Below are 27264 nucleotides of genomic sequence, written 5' to 3'. Positions count from 1 at the left end.
CAATAGCCACAATCCCCTCTCAACTTCTTGAATTCTTTGCTCATTTTTGGATACGCTTGTCACTACAAAGCCTTTAGATCCAAGTTCAAAGAATTTTTTTAAATAAATTGTGATGTCCAGTGCCGGGAAACGAACCAGGTCCCAGTAATTACAGAGGTCACGTGACTTCTTTGTGATTATGGGACCCGAGTCCGTTTCCCGGTACCGGACATCACAATTTCTTCAAAAAATTTCTTTGAACTGGGATCTAAAGGCTTTGTAGTGACAAGCGTATCCAAAAATGAGCAAAGAATTCAAGAAGGTAACAGGGCATTGTGGCTATTACAGTTGCATATGTCTCTGGTACAAAAGCGACCAGTAGTTTCTACACAGACACACACACATTATATATATATATATATATATAATATATATATATATATATATATATATATAATTATGTAGAAACTTAGTTATGCATATATATATATATATATATATATATATATATATATATATATATATATATTATGCATACTAACATAAAATTACACCTGGTCTTACTGTGTGACGACTTTGGAAACTGCGCCAGAGCGCTCACTCTCTGATATAGCTATATATATATATATATATATATATATATATATAATATATATATATATATAGAGAGAGATAGATATATATATATATATATAATATATATATATATGATATATATATATATATATATATATATATATAGCTATATCAGAGAGTGGGCGCTCTGGCGCAGTTTCCAAAGTCGTCACACAGTAAGACCAGGTGTAATTTTATATTAGTATGCAGGCACGATGCGCACCATTAGCTATCGTTAAAAAGGCAAATGTGTAAGACACCAGTCAAATAAAAAGTTTGAAACCGAGAATCACCCAGAGGCCGCGTAGGAAACCACCCAACCAAAACGTTTGTGTCAACCACAAAACTTATCCAAGCACCCGCAATAATGATTAAGAACGCCACCAGACCAAAAACCACTTCCAGTGACGTCATAAAACCTCCAGGGGGGGAGGGGGGGGGGCGAGAGTGAACTTTCTATTCCTTCCTCTGGATGAGAATGTTTTCAAGTTTTTTTTTTTTTCTTCAAGTGTTGATAAATAGACAAAGATTTTCTTTTAAACAATTTACTACCGAAAATGACTCTGGTTGAAAGGACGAATGTTTGGACTGGAATGTAGAATTAGGCCGAAATTGTGAGTAGAAAGTTACAAAGGTGGATAGCACGATGAAAGACTATGAATGGGGGTACGGTAAAATGAATGAACGGGGTTACAGCTAGGGGCCGAAAGGACGCTGCAAAAAACCTAAATACCTACAGTGCACCTCTTGAGGTTCAGATGGAACTAACCCTCTACGGAGAACTACGAGCCAGCGCTGGCATAAGATCACCTTACTCAACAGTAATAACATTAGTGACATCTTTTGCATTCTAGGTGTGGAATGAGAGTTACTTCCCTTATACAAGTCTGAAGCCAAAAGGTTAAACGACAGTTAACCCAGTTCTATAGCGAAAAACCTAAGTGATTGACTGCCGCTCCGTCAGTTTAAAAAAAAAAAAAAAATGTACATCTTAGTTTTACCAGACCACTGAGCTGATTAACAGCTCTCCTGGGGCTGGCCCGAAGGATTAGATATTTTGACGTGGCTAGGAACCGATTGGTCACCTAGCAACGGGACTTGAAGCTTATTCTGGGATCCGAACCACACTATAGCGAGAAATGAATTTCTATCATCAGAAATAACTTCCTCTGATTCCGCGTTGGTCGAGCCGGGATTCGAACTTCGGACCATCAGATTGGCAGCAGAGAACGAAAACCACTCGTCCAGCGAGGAACTCCCGTCAGTTTAAAACCATTCAACATTGTGTTACAGTACACTTCGTTTAATACTGTGCATACTTTCAAACACAAGACTGATTTACTTCTTGGTGGGCTTAAATGCCGGGAGGAGAGAGACGTCCAGGCCCAAAAATGAAGTGGAAAAAAAAATATCTTGGTACGATAACTTTTTTGCAGGCTGCAAACTGCCCAAACCTGTTACTGATTTATTCAAGCAAACCACAGATTTTTGTTTTAAACCGGATTTCCTACTGTGCACTTGAGAATTGAATGTATTATTTATGCCAAATGCCAAGCACTGGGACCTATGAGGTCATTCAGCGCAGAAACGGAAATTGACAGTAATGGGCCTTTCAGAAAGGAAAACCTCAAAGCAGTTACACTATATGACTCAATTGTTCGGAGAGGGTGGAAAGAAAGATGGAAGAATGAGAAAATATGAAAGGAGGTACAGTAAAAGGAACGAAATTGCGCACTGGTGGGAATATGTTAAAATTCAAGATCCTGTACCAATAAAGTGCACTTTGCCTAACAAATCAGGTATTTCTGGGAGCAGCTGGGAATTAATGGCGACATTTTATTCTGAGGCTGTATCAGGAAGGATTGGTGTGGACCGTGATTTCACCTTTGCGGATTTCCAACAAAGCCTTCGTGCCTTGGTACATTTAGAAGCTAATCAAGGAAAATCCTAAAATTCTTCACAAACATTTACTTGTAAAACTTGAATCATGAGGGAGGCGATTAAAATCATTGATTTAAATTATTTCCTCACAACAGGAACGCGGCAATAAGTTACAAATATCAAACTGAAGCAAACCTAAGATGCTTGATGCTTGGTTTTCCCTATCTTAAGGTTAGAGAGAGAGAGAGAGAGAGAGAGAGGAGAGAGAGAGAGAGGAGGATGACGAGAGAGAGAGAGAGAGAGAGAGACTGGTAAAGCCCCAACCTCTGGAGCTGTCAAGAATGATTTACTCCACAATGTTACATAGTGGCAGCAACAAAAGCGACAATACAAAATGTAACAAAAGGGATGAACAAGAATTTAACTTCGTGTGAGCTAGACCATGATATTTATAACAGTATGCCAAGATTAGCTGTGAGCAAAGATCAGACCTTAAATACACTTAATGTACGAAAGGAGTGTGTATATAAGTAGACTACTGGTCAATTTTACATATGTATATATAGATATATAATATATTATATATATATATATATAATATCACACATACACATATATATATGAAATTGTAATAGCCACAATGCCACCTTAACTTCAAAAATTCTTTGCTCTTCCTTGGATACGCTTGTCACTACAAAGCCTTGAGCTCCAACTTTGTAGTTGGATGTCAAGGCTTTTTACTGACAAGTGTATCCAAAAAAAAGCAAAGAATTTGAGAAGTTAAGGGGGCACTGTGGCTATTACAATTATATATATATATATATATATATATATATATATATATATATATATATATATATATATATATTAATAAAGATGTACATTACGATCTTGTTGCATTTGGAAGTTTATAGCAGAAATATCTTTCTACAAAAACCAAAATTGAAGTGTATAGAAATATAGCTAGAAATCACATATGTATGTATATACCATACATAATTACTCAAACCAAAACACTAAACAACATCCGAGTACATTAACCAAATCTCTCAAATGCTGTTTGCGTGCAAGGAAACGAAGGAAGGCCGCTCACGTTCGTTAACATTTCACACGACCAGGAACATGCACAGATTTAATCCTCGAACCCAACATGCCTGTAGCTGGCTTTATAAGTTTCGGACATGACTAAATTCGTGAAATAACACGCACGGTCGTTTCCGCAAAACTACAGTTACTCCGTCCACTACCATACCTCATCATCTCAGCCACGGTCAACTCTTAAATCTACATTAAAATATAACATTTATAAAATCAGGAAAGGAATGTGACCTACGAGGTCATTCAGCGCTGGAAGGGAAATGAATTGTCAACAGGTTTGAAAGGTGTAACAGGAGGAAAACCTCGTAGTTGTACTTTGAAATAATTGTTAGGATAGCAACATGGAATATGAATATGAATGGAGGTACAGTAAAAGGAATGAAGGGTGTTACAGCAAGAGTAATGCCTACAGTGCATTTTATGGGCATGAAGGTTTGAAATACAAATTTCTAAGGCTACCGATCAGTCTCGATAAAACGGTCACTAAGGCTACGGACTTGTAAGCCATCCGGCCATCTACACTTGGATCTTGCAAAAGCTTCTAATGCAGGTGTCATCCTTAATATCACTGATAGTGCAGGTTGTGTAGTTGTTACACCAAGTTAGGCCTAGCATAGTTAGGAAACAAAAATTGCCCCTCTCAAAAAAATAATAAAAAAAAACTGAACACCCCAAACTGGGGCCTAGCGAGTACGAGGGAGAAAAGGAGTCTTATCCAAGGGGTCGACGCCCCCTTGACCTTCATCAATGTCAAAACTACCTCAAAAATTGTATCTGATAAATATACATGGCACACCTCAATATCACATATAGCTACTTTTGTTTACTTTATACACATCCAATATATAATTCGATCCAAAACTTCAATTCTTTAGGTAGTCAAGTGGTTTACAGTGGAGGTATGAACTTAATTCATATAGTGGAAGAAATGGAATTAAATTACCCTTCATGAGTGTCAAGTCCAAATCGGAAAAAAATTAAATTAAAACTATCTGGAAATCAGTTCCAATAAAAAAAAACGCCGGTTCTAAAACCAGACTTTCGGATGTAAACAAGACATGGATATCGTCCGGCCAACGCAAGGCACACTTAACAGATCAATCACCAGTTACTTTCTTCAAAAATGTAACGAGACGCACAAATGAAAGCACTTCAAAGCCACGTACCCAGAATTCGAGGCATCCGTCATCTTGACGGAGTGCACTCTCAGCTTGTTGGCGATATCACGCAGCTCTTGGACGTTGATTTCGGCCATGACGATGGTGTTCTCCGGCAGGAATCCACTGCTAGACTGAGCACACCCCATATAAACGCCGCGGCAGGAGTCACCTCTAAAATATCGATTATGGACGAGAAAATCCAGAACTGGCAACTCCTCCCCGAGCACCAACCAATCGCAGCCGCCTTAGGGCTCGCAAGCACCAATCGCAATAGCTTTTCCAGGATTGCTACCAATAGAAACGCGCTTTCACAGACACCGTCTTGAGTCACGTCACGCTGTCGCCAAATAAAAGTTTTTTTAATTCCGTTTTCTTGTGCACATAAAATTATTAAGTGAGGAAACTTAAAGACAGCACTGGGCAAATAATGAACACGAAAACCCCTTGGAAAGTCCATGAGGTGAAGTAAATTATAACTCAGGCGTATTGTCTCTAACGTGACAAGGCTGTTATGCAACAGATTTAAATTCCCTTGAAAGAATTCTGAGCCGTTCAGATTCTTTTTTCCCTAAGTCTAACCCCCGTTCATCAGAACACGCAAATTCTATCAACCCTAACCCGGTTCTTCATCAACAAAGCGACAAGAAAAATAATTTGACTTAATTACAATTAACTCGTTTAATTACCAAATACTCTCCAGATTACCACATCAATCTCAACTATTCAGGATTAATAATTAACCGAACCAGTCTTCCATTGCGTAGTATTTTGTTTTATTTTAATAAAACCAGATTGTAGTTCAAAAAATGTGCATTAAGCGAATAAAATTTGGATGATGGGAAAACTAACAATTATACTGCATTAGTCTAAACAACCAAACATTAAACATCTGATAGATTGGAAAACGAAGCACAAGGTGCTAAGGAATTAGCAAAACTAAGCCCAAAATGTTTTGTTGAACCAACTAAATATTAAGTATACTTATAATCTGGGAAAACTAAACAGAGAATGTTTCGGAGATAGAACTGATAATTATTCTGAATCGTTAAGCTGGAAAACTAAAAACTGAGACTACGATGTTTTTAAAAAAAATATGCAAACTTTACAAGAAAAAAAATACATTGGAAATATTAAGTATGGATGTGTAAATATCAAATAAAAATAATAATTAAGAATCAAGATCTGGGCAAACTATGCTTAGTACTCATAGGCGGGAAAACTTAGGCGTTTGAACAGTGGGGAGGAAAACCAAGTGGATGCTGTTTTGTGAATGAAAAACTAAACAGGGTGTTGAGAAGCAAAGAAAACTAAGCTGATTTTTTTTCTTAAATTGGAAAAACTAATCGAATGAGTAAGAAAAATTATGAATGAAGTTTGAACAAAAAAATCCAAAAATTCTAATTGGAAAATGATGGAGAAAACTCAGCTTAAAACTGGGAGAACTAAATATTTGGAATAAAAAGAAAAGATTTTCTCAGAACTTGGGAAAACCAAGTTTATAAAAGTGATCGTTGAATCTGAAGGTCTAAAAACTAACGGTTTTGTGAGTTTAAGCTTCAGGCAACATGTGTAAATACGAAGGAAAAAAGAAAGTAATTTTAAGAGAGAGAGAGAGAGAGAGAGAGAGAGAGAGAGAGAGAGAGAGAGAGAGAGAGAGAGAGAGAGAGAGAGAGAGAGAGAGTACAGTTATTATCAAATTACTGAAATATAAAAATATATAAAAACTGAAAACTTCTTTAATTTGGGTCATATTTTTTTCACTGATCAAACCTTGAGATTTTTCAAACTTTTTTTTTTTTTTATCTGGAGGTTTGCATTTATGCTGGATTCTGTTGCCGTCACAGTCTGATTAATGCAGTCTGCCCTTAACAGCTCATCCACCCTCTCTCTCTCTCTCTATCTCTCTCTCTCTCTCTCTCTCTCTCTCTCTCTCTCTCTCTCATTCAGCGACACGAAACGCATCTTATTATAAATACACAAACATTTATCAATGAGCGTCTCCTCTCTCTCTCTCTCTCTCTCTCTCTCTCTCTCTCTCTCTCTCTCTCAACTACGCACAAAGTCCCGCACTTAGACGCAAAGCCAGATTCTCTAAGGATCTTACGTACGAAAACTCCACTTATCTTATTCCTACGAGGAATATATTACACTCGTATCTTACAGCGAGGAGCTAAAGCACCTATCTATTATCTCAAATCCAAAGTATATAAATATGTGATAAAGTAATAATGCAATCAACAGGTTGTCCACGTTATGGCAGCTGATGCACAACCACTGGAATGCACCTCCGCATAGAAAACGAGCATCTTCAGAGGAATGTTGATTAATTCATCGATTGCCTTATTTCGTCGATATACAAAATGCTCGAAGCGCATGAGCGCCGTTTTTCAGTATCCTCGTTCGAAATGCGAAAGGAATAAATTCGTGCAATGTCACTTCACAGGAAAGTTCACATTTCAAAACTGATTCCACCGTGGTTACCTATTGTCATAGAAAACGGGAGTAAACGATACTAAATATTTTACACACAGAGGACCCACAAAAGTGATCCTACCCACACGATTATCGAATTCACACTGGTCCTCCACACCCCAACACCCTCAAATATGAATGTTCCCTCTCTCTCTCTCTTTCTTTCTGCACCTGTCTGTCACAAACACACACACAAACACACCTACTTCAACGATGCATAACGTTGCATGAAATCAAAGTCCTTCAAGCATTTTACTTCTCATCGGCAGATTAATCTACAGGTATTTGCAACTCATTCATTACCTTCATCGAGAAATTGAAGCGAAAAACGTTATCAAAACACTATTAACATTATTATTACATTCATCATTGATGCTGTTATCATTATCAATTGTTGGTGATTATTACATACATACATACGTGTATTTATTTATATATTAAATAAATATATATAGATATATATATATATATATATATATATATATATATATATATATATATGAATTCGTATCACATCACCGTGGTTCATATACATGCATTAAGCTACAAATGTCCTTTCATATCCAATTCGTTCTACCTCGGAATTAATATATTTTCATATATGTTAACCAAAGGAGAATTTTTTAGTTGATAATAATTTCGTCCTCCCGTGGATTCGAACCAGCGGACAAACAAAGGAGAAATCAGGACTGCAGTGACATTATCGACTCGGCCAGCAAGTGAGGTTATAACTTGATACCGATTCAGAGCTTAAAAATCTCTGTCGAAATCAGGTATATATATATATATATATATATATATATATATATATATATATATATATATATATATATATATATCCAAATCAATTTTGTTGTCGCAATTACAATACAACACCTGCTCTCTCTCTCTCTCTCTCTCAAAATTATAAGGATGAACAATAAATAAAAAAAAGAAATCAGCGGCGGTGGCTTTTCCATTGAAGATTTCACGATTATGTGCTAACATAAATATGCATGTATATATATATATATATATATATATATATATATATATATATATATAATATATACACTAACACTAACGTGGCTATTGGATTTTCTATTGATAAAGTTTCTTGTCCAATCTAATTCCGTCTAGGATAATGTCAATATGTCTAATATTGAAAAATAATTAAATGACTGGAGGAACATACAAGAAGGTAAAGAGTTCGACAGCCAAAAAGGAGGGTAAAACGGTCTGATTAAACCCAGTTGACTGTTTTATCATATTTCCATTATTGATTTGATATGTTGTGTCAATTGAAAGATAAAAATTAAAATGAAACATGCGGAGAAGTTCAATGTCTGTCATCGCGGGAACATGACGGACGCTTCATTCGCTTGAGTGAAAACAAATAAAGTTCGACTCAACATGTGAGTCACATTGAACTGATGCTTGCAAAACCTCTCTCGCTCTCTCCCCCCCCCCCCCAACCCCTAAAGTCAGCAGAAGTCCTTGAGTTGCTTGGATTCTGCTTACCTCAAGCTTACACAATTGAATACTTTGTATTTCCCCTTTGTCGCGTGGTATATATACAAATGATTCCATTCTAACTGGTTTGGCTTTGCGAAAAACTTCAATAAAATTCGTACAAATCTGAAGATTCGGCAGGAAATAATTGGAGGTATATATGTGTAAGTATTCACACATATATGTGTGTAACAATGTTAAAAAACAAATCAATGCAGAAAAAATAAAGCAATACAAAAGGAAATAATTGAAATTATATACATATATATATATATATATATATATATATATATATATATACATATATGCGTGTGTGTGTGTGCGTGTAGCACTGGCAAAGAACATCAATTCTAATTAGTCATATGTATGTCACACGGCAATCAAATCAGTTCAGGGAAAATGGTGCAATACGAAAAAGATTTTTCACTCACAAGGAAATTTTCTAAAGATACAACAATTAACAACTCAATTGCATAAGATGTACACGTTACAGTTTCGAAGACACACTGAAAAGTACAAACAAAGATGAAAACTTTTCGGAAATTGCAAAAAAGAAAGCCGTCTATCTATTGTCGAGTTATTTTGTAGCCACGCAAACATCATTTTTGATCGTCTCTTGATCCTGGGAAAATGATCCTGGTTTCCCTACCAATAAACAAATAACTAAATAAATTAGGAAATTAAATAATGAAGGACATATAGACGTTTCTTTGACATTTTATAGTCAAGAAAAATCCGGTCCTGTTTCCCCATCAGGTTTCATTATTGTCTAATCACACCTCCTTTCATAAAGCGTTAAATTCTACACATGAAATTTATGAAAATACCTAATAGACGTCAGACATACAGACAGACAAAATAAATCCTGCATTTCAGTGTTAATTCCTCCTCCCCACCTCCTCCCCCGGTAGCTTCAGAGACGCGACGCGACGTAGGCGAATTACAACCTGCTGAAAGGTTCTCTTCTCCTACCGCCCACTTCCTTCGCATCAAATGGCGACGTTGCGGAAAGCTAATAATTATTGCTGCAAGGTCTGCAGCTGCTTGCAGAGCTGTTTGGACACTTGTGAGGAGGAGGAGGGTGCCTTCTGCTAATATCTTGGAAGGGGGGTAGGAGGGGGAGGGAAAAATATAGCATTGGTAATCGATGGGACTAATTTTGCACGCTCAACATCCCTCCCCCACACACACGTATATATTGCATATAATACAGAATACGTTTCTCAAGGCCGATAAAAACTGGGTGCCTACTGAGTCAGTTACGTACTGGAGCACCTTAGTATAAATGTAATGGGCATTTTGTTAAGAGGGGCAAGTACCAGCTACGCATGCAAAAGTACACACAAATACCTAAACGCGCCAAGTATCACTGTTGCTCTAGACCTAATTGTGCAAGGTGGAATTCCAATGAAACTTCTAGGACGAGTAGGGCCGTTTCTAGGCACAGGCGACACAGGCGGTCGCCTGGGGCGCCATTTGCTTGGGGGGCGCCAAATTGCCATCCAAAATTAATATATAAATAAATGAGAGAAGTATTATTTTTACATGAATAATTCAAATAAATAAATAAAAGTGTAAACGCAAAAATAAATGAATAATGGAAGTGTTAATACTTGATGCAACGGTGTTTAATGTTTCGGAAAAGTTGGGAACATTGGATAGGTAGATGTCGTCAGTATCAAGGAGCTTTAAAACTAGGACAGCCGCCTGCTCACGACGCCACCTTAGTTAAGTTCTAAGCATCGTGTTTACTCCAATCTTTACTTCTTTTTTTAAGTCTTCTTAAGTTGTCAACGCAGCTGTCAAACATTCAAGCTTTTATCAATCATGAAGATGCAGCCCAAGAAAAGGAAAAAGGAGGAAGAAGAAAAACCGGTTCTCTATTTGTACGGTGGTGTGGTATGATATCCTAAGAAAAGTTCAAACTGTGAATAAACTTCTGCAATCACAATGCATGCATCTGAATGTAGCTGTTGACATTCTCAAGAAGGCTGAAACCTCCCTTGTTAGCTACAGAGACACTGGGTTTGCTGATGCCCAGACATCTCCCAAAGAGATATGTGAGGAGATGAATGTGGAAGCTGCTCTCAAGCAGAAGACTCAGAACTACTAAAAGGCAGCTTTCCTATGAGGCCCCTGATGAACCTATTACCGATGCCTTGAAAAAAATGGAGTTTTCATTTTTCAATGTAGTTGTGGATATGGCCATTGAATCTCTGAGAGAGAGAACTGGAATGATGAGTGATGTTGCAAAGAAATTCAGTGTTCTCATAAACTTCTCTGACCTGACATCTAGTGAGCTAGAAAAGGAGGCAAAATATTTGTGTAATACACTCACATCTGGGGATCATTCTGATTTAAATTATGATGAACTGATCGTAGAGATGCAGTCATTTCCAAAACAATGGCCAAAACAAAATATGACAACATTAGACCATCTTGTTTTTGTGGAGGAGAAAGGCCTGAAAGAGATCTATCCAAACATGTGGGTGGCATTAAGAATTGCTGTCACTACACCTGTGACTGTGGCATCTGCAGAGAGAAGCTTCTCTAAACTTAAGCTCATTAAAACATATTTAAGGTCTACTATGTCACAGGAGCGCTTAAATGGGCTGGCAATAATTAGTATTAATAGAGAAATATCCAAACAGATTTCGTATGATGACACTATAGATGATTTTGCTGCAAGAATGTCAAGAAGAGTCAGGTTTTAAATATGAAAAATCAGTGAAGAAAACTTGTATATAATAGTTTTAGCATAGCCCTCAACATGTATGCATTGAGTTCCATGGTTTTAGATTGGCAAGATTACCTTTTTCAATTTATCTTAGGTAGGATTTGCAATAAAAATGTATAATGGTGTTATTCTATTAAAATTTACAAAAATAGTTTGTATACGTTTGAGTCTATACTTTTCCCTGTTGTGTATACATATACGTGAAGATGATTTATTAATAAAGTATGTTGTTTTGTTGTGGAACTTGAGATGCTATTTGTGTTCGAGATTGTTTATGTTATTATTTCCAGCCAGAAGGGAAGGGGGGCGCCATAACGAGTTCTTGCCAGGGGCGCCTAATGAACTAGAAACGGCCCTGAGGACGAGCATCAGCTATCCCTTGTTCATCTTTACTGGTTATTTTCCCATCCATTTAACTGCATTTCTCTTCTCAGTTTTACTGGCTGTCAAACTGTGAGTCAGTCTTCGTGGACGTGTGTCATGGCTGTTGACGTAATGCTACTTTTAAGACGCCATGCACCGGTGAGCTGCTTTATTTTCATACTTGGTTGGTGCTTAGGCCACATATAACAGGCCGTTCGTTGTGTTGCCCTGATTTGGTTTTCATTACATTTGCTGTTTTACTCAAGTTTCCCACTGCGTTAATAATAATAACAATAAATACCTTCATCCATCCCCACTTCAAGTTAGGCCTATATGAAACTAGTGTCTAGGACCAAAGAGGTTAATTTTCAACTTGAATATATGAGGCGTAACCGTTTAAAAATTGCCAGACACATAAAAAGAAACAGAATATGAATTTAGGCAGTATATTAAAATCTAGTTATCAGGAAGTAAATATGAATAATATAAGAAAATCAGTAACTGACTACAATAAAGGTATTTCTTAAAAAGCACCATGAAAAATAATTCTTTAAATATGGACCAAACCTAGCCCCACTCTTCAGACCTTAATCCTACGGTTTGTTGCAAATTTCCAATCACTAATTCAGGGTGCTCACAACGGCAGATGGGACATTTCTTTCGTCACTGGTCACCCTTCCCTGAGTTGACCAGTCTCATTTCTGTTCTCAAATTTGTTTGTTATCATGACCTTAACCTTAGATTACTTTTATTTCATTTCTCTCTTAACAATAAACAGACATAGACGTTCAGACATTGAAGAACTTTAATGAAAAAGTAACAGTCCTCTCTCATTTGGAGAAGCGTTGGCAGACACTGTCTTGGGTTTGAGTGAAGTTGAAAGGCATCGTCTTGGGTCAGCGTGGGTTGGCGCGGGGTTTGGCAGTACAACTGTCTTTGGTCATGAGGGGGTGGGGTTGGGCAGGCATCGTTTTGGGGTCAGTAGTGGGGGTTGGCAGGCTCGTTTTTTCTTTGGGGTCAGTGGGGTTGGCCAGAAACCTGTCTTTGGTCAGAATGGGGTTGGAGGCACTGTCCCTTTGGGTCAGAATGGGGTTGGCAGCATCTTGTCTTTGGGTTCAGAGTGGGTTTGGGCAGCATCGTCTTGGGTCAGAGTGGGGTTGGCAGAAACTGTCTTTGGTCAGAATGGGGTTGGCAGGCATCGTCTTGGGTCAGAGTGGGTTTGGCAGACACTGTCTTTGGTCAGAATGGGGTTGGCAGGCATCGTCTTGGGTCAGAGTGGGTTTGGCAGACACTGTCTTTGGTCAGAATGGGGTTGGCAGGCATCGTTTTGGGTCAGAGTGGGGTTGGCAGGCATCGTCTTGGGTCAGAGTGGGGTTGGCAGACACTGTCTTTGGTCAGAATGGGGTTGGCAGGCATCGTTTTGGGTCAGAGTGGGGTTGGCAGGCATCGTCTTGGGTCAGAGTGGGGTTGGCAGAAACTGTCTTTGGTCAGAATGGGGTTGGCAGGCATCGTTTTGGGTCAGAGTGGGGTTGTGGCAGCATCGTCTGGGTCAGAGTGGGGTGGCGACCTGTCCTTGGTCAGAATGGTGTTTTTTTTTTTTTGGCAGGCATCGTTTTGGGTCAGAGTGGGGTTGGCAGGCATCGTCTTGGGTCAGAGTGGGGTTGGCAGACACTGTCTTTGGTCAGAATGGGGTTGGCAGGCATCGTTTTGGGTCAGAGTGGGGTTGGCAGACACTGTCTTTTGGTGTCAGAATGGGTTTGGGCAATGGGCATCGTTTTATGGTATTGGTTGACCCACGAGTTGGGGTTGCAGACACTGTACTATTTGGTTGGTTCAAATGGGTTTTGGCAATGCATCGTTTTTTGGGTCAATTTGGAGGTTGGCAGGCAACACTTTCTTATGGGGTTCGGACTTGGGTGTTTGCAAGCGCATTCGTCTTGGGTTTTCATAGGGTGGGTTTGTGCAGAGCACTGGGTCCTGTTGGTCGAATGGTGTTTGGCAGGCATCTGTTTTTTGTTCCGAGTTGGGGTTGTTGCAAGAACTGTCTTGGGGTTCAGGAATGGATGTTTGGCATGGCCATCGTTTTGGGTCAGAGGGGGTTGGCAGACAACTTGTCTTTGGTCGGAAGTTAAATTGGGGGTTGGTCAGGCATTCCGTTTGTGGTCAGAGTTGTTTTTGTCAGGACACTGATTTTGGGTCAGGAATGTGGGGTTTGGCGGTGCAATCGGTCTTGTGGTCAGAGTGTGGGGTTGGCAGGCCACATGCTTTCTTTTGGTCATAATGGGGGTGGGGTTGGCAGGCAATCGTTTTTTGGGTCAGATTTGTGGGGTTGGCAAGCAATCGGGGTCGGTGGGTTCAGGAGTGGGTTTTGCAGAACACTGTTCTGTTTTGGTCAGACATGGGGTTTATGGGGCAAATTAGGCACATCGGTTTATTGGGTCCGATTGGTTGTTGCAGGCATCGTTCTTGGGGTCGGTGTTGTTGTGCAGTAAGAGACTGGGGTTCCTTTGGGTCAGAAAATGGTGTTTTGGCAGGCACGGTTTTGGGTCAGAGTTTGGGGTTTGGCAAACAGGCATCGGGGTTCTTGGGTTCAGAGTGGGGTTGCAGACTCTGTTTCTTTGGGTTCAAATGGGGTTGGCAGGCATTCGGGTTTTGGTCCAGGAGTTGGGTTGGCAGGCATCGTCTTGGGTCAGAAGGGGTTGGTGTTTGGCAGAAACTGTATTTGGTCAGAATAGGGGGTTGCAGTTTATTCATCGGTTTTGGTCAGAAGTTGGGGTTGGTTGGCAAGGCATCGTTTTCTTGGGTCAGAGTGGGGTTTGGGCAGGAAAAAACTGACTTTTGGTCAGAATGGGTTTGGGTGCATCGTTTTTGGGTCGAGTGGGGTTGGCCAGACACTGGGGTTCTTTGGTCAAATGGGGTTGGCTGTCTTTTTGGATCGAATGGGGTTGCGGCATCGTTTTTGGTTCAGAGTTGGGTTGGCGAAGACACTGTCTTTGGTCAGAATTGGGGGGTTGGCAAGGCATCGTCTTGGGTCCGGAGTGGGTTTGGCAGACCTGTCCTTTTGGTCAGAATGGGGGGTTGGCAGAGGCATCGTTTTTTGGGTCAGATTGGGTTTGCAGACGCTTTCTTTTTTGGTCAGAATGGGGTTGCAGAAGGCTCATCGTCTTGTGAGGTCGAGTGGTGAGTTGGCAGCATACGTTTTTGGGGTCAGAGTAGATGTTGGCGGAGAACTGTCTTTTTGGGTCCAGGATGGTGTTGGCTTTCAATCGTTTTTGGGGTCAGAGTGGTGGTTTGGCAGACACTGTCTTTTTGGTCTGAATGGGTTTGGCCAAGGCATCGTTTTGGGTCAGAGTGGGTTTGCAGACACTAGTCTTTTTGGTCAGATGGGGTTTGGCAGGCATCGTGTTTGGGTCAAGGTGTTGGGGTGGGGGTGGGGTTTTGCAGACAGACTGTCTTTGGTCAGAATGGGGTTGGCAGGACATCGTTTTTTGGGTCATAGAGTGTGGGGGTTTGCAATGACACTTCTTTGTCAGAATGGGGTTGGCAGGGCATCGTCTTTGGTAGAGGTGGGTTGGGCATACACTGTCTTTGGTTCAGAATGGGGGTTGGCAGGCAATCGTTCCTGGGTCAGATGGGTTTGGCAGACCAGTCTTTGGTCAGAATGTAGGGTTGACAAGGCATCGTTTTTGGGGGGTCAGAGTGGGGTGTTGGCAGACACTGTCTTTGTCAGAATGGGTTTTTGGTAATAGCATCGTTTTGAGGTCAGCAGAGTGGGTTTGGCAGACACTGTCTTTGTCATGAATGGTGGGTTTGGGCAGGGCATCGTTTTTAGTTTGGGTCAGAATGGGGTTGGCGGCATCGTTTTGGGTCATAGTGGGGTTGGCAGACACTGGGGTTTTTGGTCAGAATGGGGTTAGCAGGCATCGTCCTTGGGGTCAGAGTTTGGTGTGCAGAACACTGGTCTTGGTTCAGGAATGTTGTTGGCAGGCTCGTTTTGGTCAGGAGTGGGTTGGGCAGCATCGTCTTGGGTCTAGTGGGGTTGGCAGACACTGGGGTCTTTGGTCAAATGGGGGTTGGCAGGCATCGTTTTGGGGCGAGTGGGGTTGGCGGCCATTTCGGTCCTTGGTCAGAAGTGGGGTTGGCAGAACTGTCTTGGTCCAAGAATGGGGTTGGCAGGCATTTTCGGGTTTTGGGTCCAGAGTGGGGTTGGCAGGCATCCGTTTCTTGGTCAGAGTGGGGTTGGCAGACACTGTCTTTGGTCAGAATGGGGTTGGCAGGCATCGTTTTGGGTCAGAGTGGGGTTGGCAGGCAATCCGGGGTTCTTGGGTCAGGAGTGTGTTGGCCAGAACCTGTCCTTTGGTTTTTCAGGGATGGGGGTTTTGGCAAGGCATCGTTTTTGGGTTTAGAGTTGGTTGGCAGGCATCGTCTTGGGTCAGAGTGGGGTTGGCAGAAACTGACTTTGGTCAGAATGGGGTTGGCAGGCATCGTTTTGGGTCAGAGTGGGGTTGGCAGACACTGTCTTTGGTCAGAATGGGGTTGGCTGTCTTTGGTCAGAATGGGGTTGGCAGGCATCGTTTTGGGTCAGAGTGGGGTTGGCAGACACTGTCTTTGGTCAGAATGGGGTTGGCAGGCATCGTCTTGGGTCAGAGTGGGGTTGGCAGACACTTTGGTCCTTTGGTCCGAAATGGGGTTGGCTGAGGCTCGTTTTTGGGGTCAAGGTGGGTTTGGCGACGCTGTCTTTGGTCAGAATGGGGTTGGCAGGCATCGTCTTGGGTCAGAGTGGGGTTGGCAGGCATCGTTTTGGGTCAGAGAGGTTTGGCAGAAACTGTCTTGGTCGACTGGTGTGCAAGCATCGGGGTTTTTGGTCCAGAGTGGGGTTGGCAGACACTGTCTTTGGTTTTCAAATGGGGTTGGCAGGCATCGTTTTGGTCAGCGTGGGGTGGCAGACCAGTCTTTGGGGTTCAGGGATGGGGTTGGCAGCATCGTTTTGGGCGAAAAAATCCCAGAGTGGGGTTGGCAGACACTGTCTTTGGTCAGAATGGGGTTGGCAGGCATCGTTTTGGGTCAGAGTGGGGTTGGCAGACACTGTCTTTGGTCAGAATGGGGTTGGCAGGCATCGTCTTGGGTCAGAGTGGGGTTGGCAGAACACTGGGGTCCTTTGGTCAGGAATGTGGGTTGGCATGCACGTTTCTGGGTCGGTGGTTTGGCAGACAGTTCTTTGGGTTCATAATGGGGTTGACAGGAATCGTTTTTGGGTCAGAGTGGGTTTGGCAGAACACTGTCTTTGGGTCAGAATGGGGGTTTGGAAGGCCTCGTTTGGTCAGGAGTGGGTTTGGCAGACCTGTCCTTTTGGTTTTCAGGGAATTGGGGTTGGCCCAGCATTCGGGGTTTTGGGTCAATGGTTGGCAGGCATCGTCTTGGGTCAGAGTGGTTTTGGCAGCCACTTTGGTCATTTGTCAGAATGGGTTTGGCAGGTCATCGTTTTGGGTCAGAGTGTTGTGGCCAGATTCGGGTCTTGGGTCAGAGTGGGGTTGGCAGACACTGTCTTTGGTCAGAATGGGGTTGGCAGGCATCGTTTTGGGTCAGAGTGGGGTTGGCAGGCATCGTCTTGGGTCAGAGTGGGGTTGGCAGAACTGTCTTTGGTCAGAATGGGGTTGGCAGGCATCGTTTTGGGTCAGAGTGGGGTTGGCAGACACTGTCTTTGGTCAGAATGGGGTTGGCAGGCATCGTTTTGGGTCAGAGTGGGGTTGGCAGACACTGTCTTTGGTCAGAATGGGGTTGGCAGGCATCGTTTTGGGTCAGAGTGGGGTTGGCAGACACTTTTTGGGTATACCTTATGGTCATAAATGGGATTATAAAGGGGCAGGCATTCGGTTTTTGGGTCAGAAGTGGTTTTGGCAGACACTGTCCATTTAATTGGTCCAGAATGGGGTTGGCCATGGGGCATTCGTTTTGGGTCAGAGATAAGGATTTTGGCAGACACTGTCTTTGGTCAGAATTGTGGTGGCAGGCATTCGGGTCTTGGTCAGAGTGGGGTTGGCAAGTCATCGTCTTGGTTCAGAGTGGTGGTGGCAGAAACTGTCCATTTTGGTCAGAATGGGGTTGGCGCATCGTTTTTGGGTCAGGGAGTTGGGGTTGGCAGGACACTGTCTTTGGTTTTCAGGATGGGGTTGGCAGGCAATCGGGATTCTTGGGTCAAAGGTGGGGTTTGGCAACACTGTCTTTCGTGCAGGGATGGGGTTGGCGGCCCATTCGGGTTTTTTGGGTCATAGTGGTTTGGCAGACACTGGGGTTCTTTGGTCCAGAAACTTGGGGTTGGCAGGCATCGTTCATTTGGGTCAAAAGAGTGGGGTTGGCAGGCAGCGTCTTGGGTTTTCAAGGGTGGGGTTGTCAAGAAACTGTCTTTGGGGTTCAGGAATGGGGGTTTGCGAGCGTCGTTTGGGTCAGATGGGTGTTGGCAGACACTGTCCTTTGGGTCAAAGTAATGGGGTTGGGCTAGCAAATCGTCTTGGGTCAGAGTTTGGGTTTGGCAAAGACCTGGGTTCTTTGGTCAGGAATGGGGTTGCAGGCAATTGTTTTGGGTCAGAAGTTTTGGGGTGGTTTTGCAGACGACTGGGTTCTTTGGTCAGGAATGGGGTTTGCAAGGCATCGTCCGTTGGGGCAGATGGGGTTGGCAGGCATCGTCTTGGGGTTCAGGTAATGGGGTTGTGCAAGAAACTGTCTTTGGTCAGGAATGGGGTTGGCGGCATCGGTTTTGGGTCCAAGTGGGTTGGGCAACCTGTTTTCTTTGGTCAGCATGTGGGGGTTGGCAGGCATCCGGTCTTGGGTCAAGTGGGTTGGGCAGACACTTGTCTTTGGTTTCAGGAATGGGGTTGGCAGGCAATCGGGGTTTTGGTGTCAGGAGTGGGTTTGGGCAGACACTGTCCTTTTGGTTTTCAGGAATGGGTTGGCAGGCATCGGGGGTTCTTGGGTCAGAAGTGGGGTTTGCAGGCATCCGGTTCTTTGGGTCGAGTGGGTTTGGCAAGAACTGGGTTTCTTTGGTCCAGGAATTGGGTTTGGCAGGCAGCGTTTGGTCAGAGTGGGGTGGCCCCAGACGCCCGCCCCCCACCCTTTTTCTTTGGTTCCAGAATGGGGTTGGCAGGCATCGGTTTTGGGTCAGAGTGGGGTTTGGCAGACCTCTGTCTTTGGTCGAATGGGGTTGGCAAGGCATCGGGTTTTGGGTCAAGGTGGGGTTTTGGCAGACATTGGTTTTGGTTTGGTTGTGCTGTTTTCCTTTGGGTCAAGAATGGGGTTTGTTGGCAGGCCATCGTTTTTGGTGTCAGAGTTTGGGGTTGGCAGAACACCTTTCTTTGGGGTTCAGGAATGGGGTTGGCATGGCAAAATCGTTTATATGGGTGGTCAGAGTGGGGTTGGTGCAGACCTGTCTTTTGGTCAGCAATGGGGTTGGCAGGGACCAATCGTTATTTGTTTTTGGGATCAGAGTGGGGTTGGCAGACCCTTTGGTCTTTGGTCGAATGGGTTGAGCAGGCATCGTCTTTGGGTCAAAGAGTGGGGTTTGAGACACTGGTCTTTGGTCAGGAATGGGGTTTGGCAGTCATCGTTTGGTCAAGTTGGGTTTGGCAGACGCTGGTTCTTTGGTCAAATGGGGTTTGGAAAATGCAGTACAATTCGGTGTCTTGGTCAGAAGTGGGGTTGGCATGGCCATCGTTTTCCTGGTCAGAGAGGTTGCGAACTGTCTTGGTCAAATGGGGTTGGCAGGCATCGTTTTTGGTCAGAGTGTGGGGTTGGCAGGCTCGTTCTTGGGTCAGAAGGTGGGGGTTGGCAGAAACTGTCTTTGGTCAGAATGGGGTTGGCAGTCATCGGTTTTGGGTCGCGAGTTTTGGGTGGCCAGAAACACTGGTTCTTTTGGTCAGGAATGGGGTTTGCCAGGGCATCTTCCTTGGGTTTTCAAGGGTGGGTTTTGCGAAGACACTGGGGTCTTTGGTCATGGAATGGGGTTGGCATGGCATTGTTTTGGTCAGAAGTGGGTTTTGGGCAGACACTTGGTCTTTTGGTCAGATGGGGTTGGGGCAGGCTTCGGTCTTGGGTCAGAAAAGTGGGGTTGGCAGGGCAAAATCGTACCCTTTGGGTCAGGTGGGTTGCAAGAAACTGGGTTCTTTGGTACAAATGGGTTGGCAAGGCATCGTTTTGGTCAGAGAGTTTTGGGGTTTGGCAGACACTGTCCTTTGGGGGTTCAGGAATGGGGTTGGGCAGGCATCGTCTTGGTCAGAGTGGGGTTGGTTGGCAGACACGGTCTTTTGGTCAGAATTTGGGGTTGGCACATCGTTTTGGGTCGAAGTGGGTTTGGCATACACTGTCCTTTGGTCAGAATGGGTTTGGCAGGCATCGTCTTGGGTCAGAGTGGGGTTGGCAGATAGCATCGTCTTGGGTCAAGTGGGGTGGCAGAAACTGTCCTTTGGTCATATGGGGTTGGCAGGCATCGTTTTGGGTCAGAGTGGGGTTGGCAGACACTGTCTTTGGTCAGAATGGTTTGCAGGGCATCGTTTTGGTCAAGTGGGGGGTTGGCATACACTGTCTTTGGTCAGAATGGGTTGGCAGGCATCAGGGGTTTTGGGTCCAGAGTGGGGGTTGGCAGACACGCCATGTCTTGTCCAGAATTGTGGTTTGGCAGGCATCGTTTGGGTCAGAGTGGTGTTGGCAGACACTTTCCTTGGTCAGAAATTTGGGTTTGGCAGGCATCGTTTTGGGTCAGAGTGGGGTTGGCAGACACTGTCTTTGGTCAGAATGGGGTTGGCAGGCATCGTTTTGGGTCAGAGTGGGGTTGGCAGACACTGTCTTTGGTCAGAATGGGGTTGGCAGGCATCGTCTTGGGTCAGAGTGGGGTTGGCAGACACTGTCTTTGGTCAGTTAAATGGGGGGTTGCCATTCATCGTTTTTGGGTCAGAGTGGTTGGCAGACGCTGTCCTTTGGTCAAATGGGGTTGCAAGGCATCGTCATTTGGTCAGAGTGGGGGTTAGGCAGGCATAGTCTTGGGTCAGAGTGGGTGGCAGAAACTGTCTTTGGTCAGAATGGGGTTGGCAGGCATCGTTTTGGGTCAGAGTGGGGTTGGCAGGCATCGTCTTGGGTCAGAGTGGGGTTGGCAGACACTGTCTTTGGTCAGAATGGGGTTGGCAGGCATCGTTTTGGGTCAGAGTGGGGTTGGCAGGCATCGTTTTCGGGTCAGAGTTGGGAGGTTTGGCAAGGACACTAGTTCCTTTGGGTTCAGAAAGTGGGGTTGGCAGGCAAATTCTGTCTTTGGCAGAATGGGTGGCAGGCATCGTTTTGGGGTCAGAGGGGGTTGGCAGGACATCTGTTCTTTGGGTCAGAATGGGGGTTGGCCAGGGCAATCGTTTTGGCGTTCAGAGTTTGGGGTTGGCAGAACACTGTCTTGGTCGGAAATGGGGTTGGCAGGGCACGTTGGGTTCTTGGGTTCAAGAGTGGGTTTTGGGCAAGACACTTGTCTTTGGTCAGAAATGGGGCTTTTGGCAGGGCATCGGTTTTGGGCAGAGTTGGGTTTTGGCAGACGCTGGGTTTCTTTGGTCAGAATCGGGGTTGGCAGGCATCGTCTTTGGGTCAAGATAATGGGGTTGGGCAGGCATTCGTTGTTGGGGTCAGAGTGGGGTTGGCAGACACTGTCTTTGGTCAGAATGGGGTTGGCAGGCATCGTTTTGGGTCAGAGTGGGTTTGGCAGACACTGTCTTTGGTCAGAATGGGGTTGGCAGGCATCGTCTTGGGTCAGAGTGGGGTTGGCAGGCATCGTCTTGGGTCAGAGTGGGGTTGGCAGGGCCTCGTCCTTGGTCATAGTGGGGTTGGGCGCGAAACTGTCTTTGGTCAAGAATGGGGTTTGCGAGGCATCGTTTGGTGCCAGAGTTTGGGGTTGGCCAGGCATCGTTTTGGGTCAAGGTGGGGTTGCATACACTGTCTTTGGTTCAGGAATGGGGTTGCCGGCATCGTTTTATTTGGGTCAAGAGTTGGGGGTTTGGCAGAAACACTGTCTTTTGGTCCAGAATGGGGTTGGCAAGGCCAATTGGGGTTTTTTGGGTCAGAGTGGGTTGGCAGGACACTGTCTTTGGCAGATGGGGTTGGCAGGCATTCGGGTCTTGGGTCAGAAGTGGGTTTGGCAGACATTGTCTTTGTCATAAGAATGGGGTTTGGCGAGCGGCATCGTTTTGGGTCAGGTGGGTTGGTCAGGCGTGCGTTTTTGGGTCAAGAGTGGGGTTGGCAGGACACTTGTCTTTGGTTTTCAAATGGGGTTGGCAGGCCTCGTCCGTGGGTCAGAGGTGTGTTTGGCAGACACTGTCTTTGGGTTTCAAATGGGGTTGGCAAGGCATCGTTTTTGGGTCAAGAGTGGGTTGGCAGACACTTTGGTCTTTTGGTACCCAGAATGGGTTTGGCATTGGCCATCGGTCCTTGGGTCAGAGTGGGGTTGGCAGGCATCGTCTTGGGTCCAGGAGTGGGGTTTGGCAAAATGGTCTTTGGTCAGAATGGGTTGCAGCATCGTTTTTTGGGTCAAGAGTGGGGTTGGCAGAAACACTGTCCTTTGGTCCAGAATGGGGTTGGCCAGGCAAATCGGTCCTTGGTCAGGAGTTGGGTTTGGCATACACGGTTCTTTGGTCAGAATGGGGTTGGCAGGCATTTTCGGTTTTGGGGCGAGTGGGTTTGGCAGACAATTGGTCTTTGTCAGAATGGGGTGGCCTGCATCGTTCTTCGGTCAGCGTTTGGGGCTGGCAGGCATCGTCTTGGGTCAGAGTGGGGTTGGCAGAAACTGTCTTTGGTCAGAATGGGGTTGGCAGGCATCGTTTTGGGTCAGAGTGGGGTTGGCAGACACTGTCTTTGGTCAGAATGGGGTTGGCAGGCATCGTCTTGGGTCAGAGTGGGTTTGGCAGACACTGTCTTTGGTCAGAATGGGGTTGGCAGGCATCGTTTTGGGTCAGAGTGGGTTTGGCAGACACTGTCTTTGGTCAGAATGGGGTTGGCAGGCATCGTCTTGGGTCAGAGTGGGGTTGGCAGGCATCGTCTTGGGTCAGAGTGGGGTTGGCAGAAACTGTCTTTGGTCAGAATGGGGTTGGCAGGCATCGTTTTGGGTCAGAGTGGGGTTGGCAGACACTGTCTTTGGTCAGAATGGGGTTGGCAGGCATCGTCTTGGGTCAGAGTGGGTTTGGCAGACACTGTCTGTGGTCATACAAGAATGGGGTTTGCATAGGCATCGCGTTTTTGGTCCAGCTGGTTTGGCAGACACTGGGTTCTTTTGGTTCAGAATGGGGTTGGCCCAGGCCTCGTTCTTGGGTCAGAGTGGGGGTGGGCATCATCGTCTTGGGTCAGAGTGGTGTTGGCAAGAAACTTGTCTTTGGTCCAGAATGGGGTTTAGGCAAGGATCGTTCTTGGGTCAGAGTGGGGTTGGCAGACACTGTCTTTGGTCAGAATGGGGTTGGCAGGCATCGTCTTGGGTCAGAGTGGGTTTGGCAGACACTGTCTTTGGTCAGAATGGGGTTGGCAGGCATCGTTTTGGGTCGGAAAACAAAGTGGGTTGGCAGACACTGTCTTTGGGTCCAGAATGGGTTGGCAGATGCATCGGTCTTGGGTCAGGTGGGGTTGCAGTCATCGTCTTGGGGTCAAGCGTGGGGTTAGGCAGAAACTGTCTTTGGTCGAATGGGGTTTTGGCAGGTAAAACATCGTTTATTGGTCCGAGTGGGTTGGCAGACACTTTCTTATGGTCACTGTGGTTGGCAGGCATCGTTTTGGGTCCAGAGTGGGTGGGCAGATAAAAACACTGTACTTTAGGTCAGAATGGGTTTGGCAGGACTCGGTTTTGGGTCAGCGTGGTTGGCAGACACTGTCTTTGGTGCAGAATGGGGTTGGGGTTAGGCAGCGTCTTGGGGCAGATGGGGTTGGCAGCAGCGTCTTGGGTCAGAGTGGGGTTGGCAGAAACTGTCTTTGGGGTTCAGGAATGGGGTTGCAGGCCAATCGTTTTGGTCCAGAGTTTGGGTTGGCAGAACACTGTCTTGGTTCAGAATGGGGTTGGCAGGCATCGTTTTGGGTCAGAGTGGGGTTGGCAGACACTGTCTTTGGTCAGAATGGGGTTGGCAGGCATCGTTTTTGGGTCATTAGTGGGGTTGGTTTGACAGACGTGTTATTGGGGTTCAGGATTGGGGGGTTTCACGTCTGGGGGGTTTGGTCAGAATGGGGTCGGCAGGCATCGTTTTGGGTCAGAGTGGGGTTGACAGACTTGTATTGGGTCAGAATGGGGTTGGCAGACATCATCTTGGGTCTGAGTGAGGTTGTTTGATGCGAGGCTAATAAACATTCATGGCTTTGCACAGTTATCTGAATCTTGTGACTTCAATAGCGATAAATATCTGACTTTTACCTTTATACACAATAAGATTTACATTTACAGTAATCAATAAATGGTTTTGTACAATAATTGACAAACACTACCATTTAAGGAGTTTCAGAGAGAGAGAGAGTTTGGTTGATGCATAAGCCTATCGCATTATGCAACGTCAGGCACTTTTAAAGTTAAATTACACTGTTGTTATTCTGCAACATCAATCTACGGTTTATGTGGTCTATGATGTTTTCTCTTTTGATCTAGACAGGGTTGCGTAAAAACACGTCCTTGATATGGTCAACCAAAACCGCATCACTTTTGACAATCATTATTTTATCAGATGCTCTCCCGCCCCGCTCTCTATCTCTTTCTCTTCCTCTCTCATACACCAATCAACTTACCAGTATATATTATTATAAAAATAAAATTTAATTCCGGCCATGACATGATATACTCCAACTCGGTCTCTGTCTGGAAAGCCGTACTTGAATCATTCTTTTCTCCCTACTCCAGATCTCGTGTGTGTGTGTGTGTGTGTGTGTGTGTGTGTGTGTGTGTGTGTGGTGTGTCGGGGGGTGGGGGGGGGTGGGGTGTGGGGGGGGGGGGGGGGGGGGGGGGGGGGGGGGGGGGTGTCGGGGGGTTGGGGGGGGGGGGGGGTAAGTGAGGGAGAGGAAGGTGGCTGTTACATGAAGGGAAGTGAGGCAAAAAACTTTCACAATTTCTCTAACCTTCTCCAACTGCCGCTTGAATGAGTCTATGAAAATCAGCGCCTTTGTTCGTTGCCTGCAGCGGCTACATTCCAGGTCTCTACTCATTAAGAATACGACTTATAACTAACGTGTGAGGACTGTTGATGGAGAACATAACAAGAAAAATAGAATAAAGGACTCAGCACCTTTAGAACATACTAACATTTACTAACATTCCACAATTAGCAACATAAGCCTCAATGTGCAAGTAACACTTCCGTTTTAAGCACAAGGTTTAAATGTGTGGGTCTGATGTCGAGAAAGTTTAGGTTCTCAACCTGCAAACCTAAACATGTAAAGCTAGGCTTTTAAATATGTATGCCTAAATATGCAAACTTTAAAAGCCGTGCGAACTTTACGGTGTAAATATTAGGAATTATAGCAAAGTGAGGTTTGTCACGCATATGTGTAGGTCTAAAAATCAAGAAATTAGCGTTATAATTATGAGGGTTTCGATTTATTTGAAGTTATAACTGCATATTTAAACCTGAAAACAATGTGTAGTTTAATACAGAAGAAAACATAAACGTGTACGTTTGCCTTAAACTTCTGTATGCCTAAAGTTGCATGAAATAAGTTGTAAACAAGTAGGCATAAAGTCATGGTCGCTGTGAAGTTAGCGTTACAAATATATATACAAGTAATCCACGTGAAACATATAGACCTAAAATCTTTTAACTAGAGCGTTCCATACTTATAAGCCTACGCTCCCTTTCTGTGACATATGCCTTTGAAAACGAAGAAGGGAAATATAATTGCTCTACGAATTTATTAAATGAAAACAAAGAACATCGAAAAGAGAAACTCTCACGAGTGCAAAAAGGAGGACAAAACGGTTTCCTCGAGTAATACACGGTCTAACTAACACGTGAATAGGAAGACCTTGAGTTTGTCGACTCTTTCTTTTTCCACTGACGTTTGCCGGACATTTTTCTTGTTCATTATCAAGTTTCCCCGAGGAACAAGATAATTCCATGATAATCTTCCTCTCATCGACAAAACGTGTAAAAGTAGCTTTAATTTCTTTTTTTTTCCTTCTTATCCAGCGTAATCCTTGAGTAAGTTCTGACTCATAACATTTGTTTAATCTTTTTTTGACATTTGTACTATACTACACACGTTTGCATATATATATATATATATATATAATATATATTATATTATTATATATAGATATATTATATATATATGTGTGTGTGTGTGTGTGTGTGTGTGTGTGTGTGTAACTGAATCCCGAAAGTTTGGAACGTGATTAGTCCATAAATAAAGGTATAAGCCACGAAGGAAAAATAAACAACGGAATTTCTGCAAGATCTTTCGACTCAACGTCCTTTACTCAGCAGATAAACTGACAGATAGGGATTATAAGGAGATTAGTACCTAGAATCCGGCACACCAGGAGAATGAGTAACCTTTCCAAACAAGCATAAACATGGGTACAATTAAAAAAAAAAGATTAAGTCAATCTGCTCAGACACAAGGACAAGACAATTAAAGGATTATATAGGGCCACAGCTATTCAGAACTTTGGTTAACAAAAACTTATTCACAATACATATTAAATATACATATACAACGAAGATATCTCTAAGGCAACTAATTTGTATTTAAGTCTGTAATTATATCTGAGGTCATTCTTAAACATGTTATAAATACAAGGGTCTAAATGAAACATGCCACGACTAATATTAAAATTACAATGGGAAGTAAGTAGTATTATGACAGATTCTGAAAGATTTCGTGATAAGACATCTTTTGACCTTGCAATTACTGAACTACCAATCCAGTTTATTTGGTGGTTGTTTTCACTTAAATGAATGAATATTGCATTAGATGTTTGCCCAGTTTTCACAGAATATTTATACTGGTTTAATCTTACTTCTAAGCCCTTGCTCGACTGTCCGAGGTAAAAAGAGGGGCAGTCCATACATGGAATTTTAGATATTATGTTGTTCCTTTCCCTGGGGCCATTTTTTACTAACATTCCTTTTAGTGTGTTATTATAGGAAAAACAAGGTTTACCTTTAAGGCTTTTAACAATAATTTAATGGTTTCAAATCCGTTAAAATAAGGCAAACTGAGAATGTTCTTAGAATTTTCTTTCTCCGTGTTACTTACACTATAAAACTTTTTGTGGGCTTTATTATAACAAATATCTAATATATGTGAGGGATAACATAAATCTTTCCCTATTTTTCTTATGTATTCAATTTCTTGATCCAAATATTGGGGACTGACAATGCGCAATGCTTGTAAAAACATAGAGGAAAAAATTGATATTTTGATATCAAAACGTGGCCTGAATAGAAATGAACATAAGTTGTTGGTTGGTTTCCTATAAATACTGAA

General features: G+C 43.7%; 1 protein-coding gene across 2 annotated transcripts in view; it reads right to left on the bottom strand.

Moving 5' to 3' along the window:
- The window catches only part of LOC135214483 (transketolase-like protein 2), an 89202-nt gene that overhangs the window by 56008 nt on the left and 5930 nt on the right, over window positions 1-27264 (bottom strand). Inside the window, exon 1 of one of the 2 annotated variants that reach the window (XM_064248834.1) lies at window positions 4740-4897. The exons of the other annotated variant lie outside the window; for it this stretch is intronic. Within the exon in view, the coding sequence (XP_064104904.1) occupies window positions 4740-4879 (140 nt within the window). The 5' untranslated portion in view covers window positions 4880-4897. Of the gene's footprint in view, window positions 1-4739; window positions 4898-27264 lie in introns of those variants that run through there. 2 annotated transcript variants of the gene reach the window in all.

This window comes from Macrobrachium nipponense, chromosome 45 (assembly GCF_015104395.2).
Source record: "Macrobrachium nipponense isolate FS-2020 chromosome 45, ASM1510439v2, whole genome shotgun sequence".
NCBI classification, from domain to species: domain Eukaryota; kingdom Metazoa; phylum Arthropoda; class Malacostraca; order Decapoda; family Palaemonidae; genus Macrobrachium; species Macrobrachium nipponense.
The sequence above is the reverse complement of the archived record's forward strand: the minus strand, read 5'-3'. Positions and strand labels throughout refer to the sequence as shown.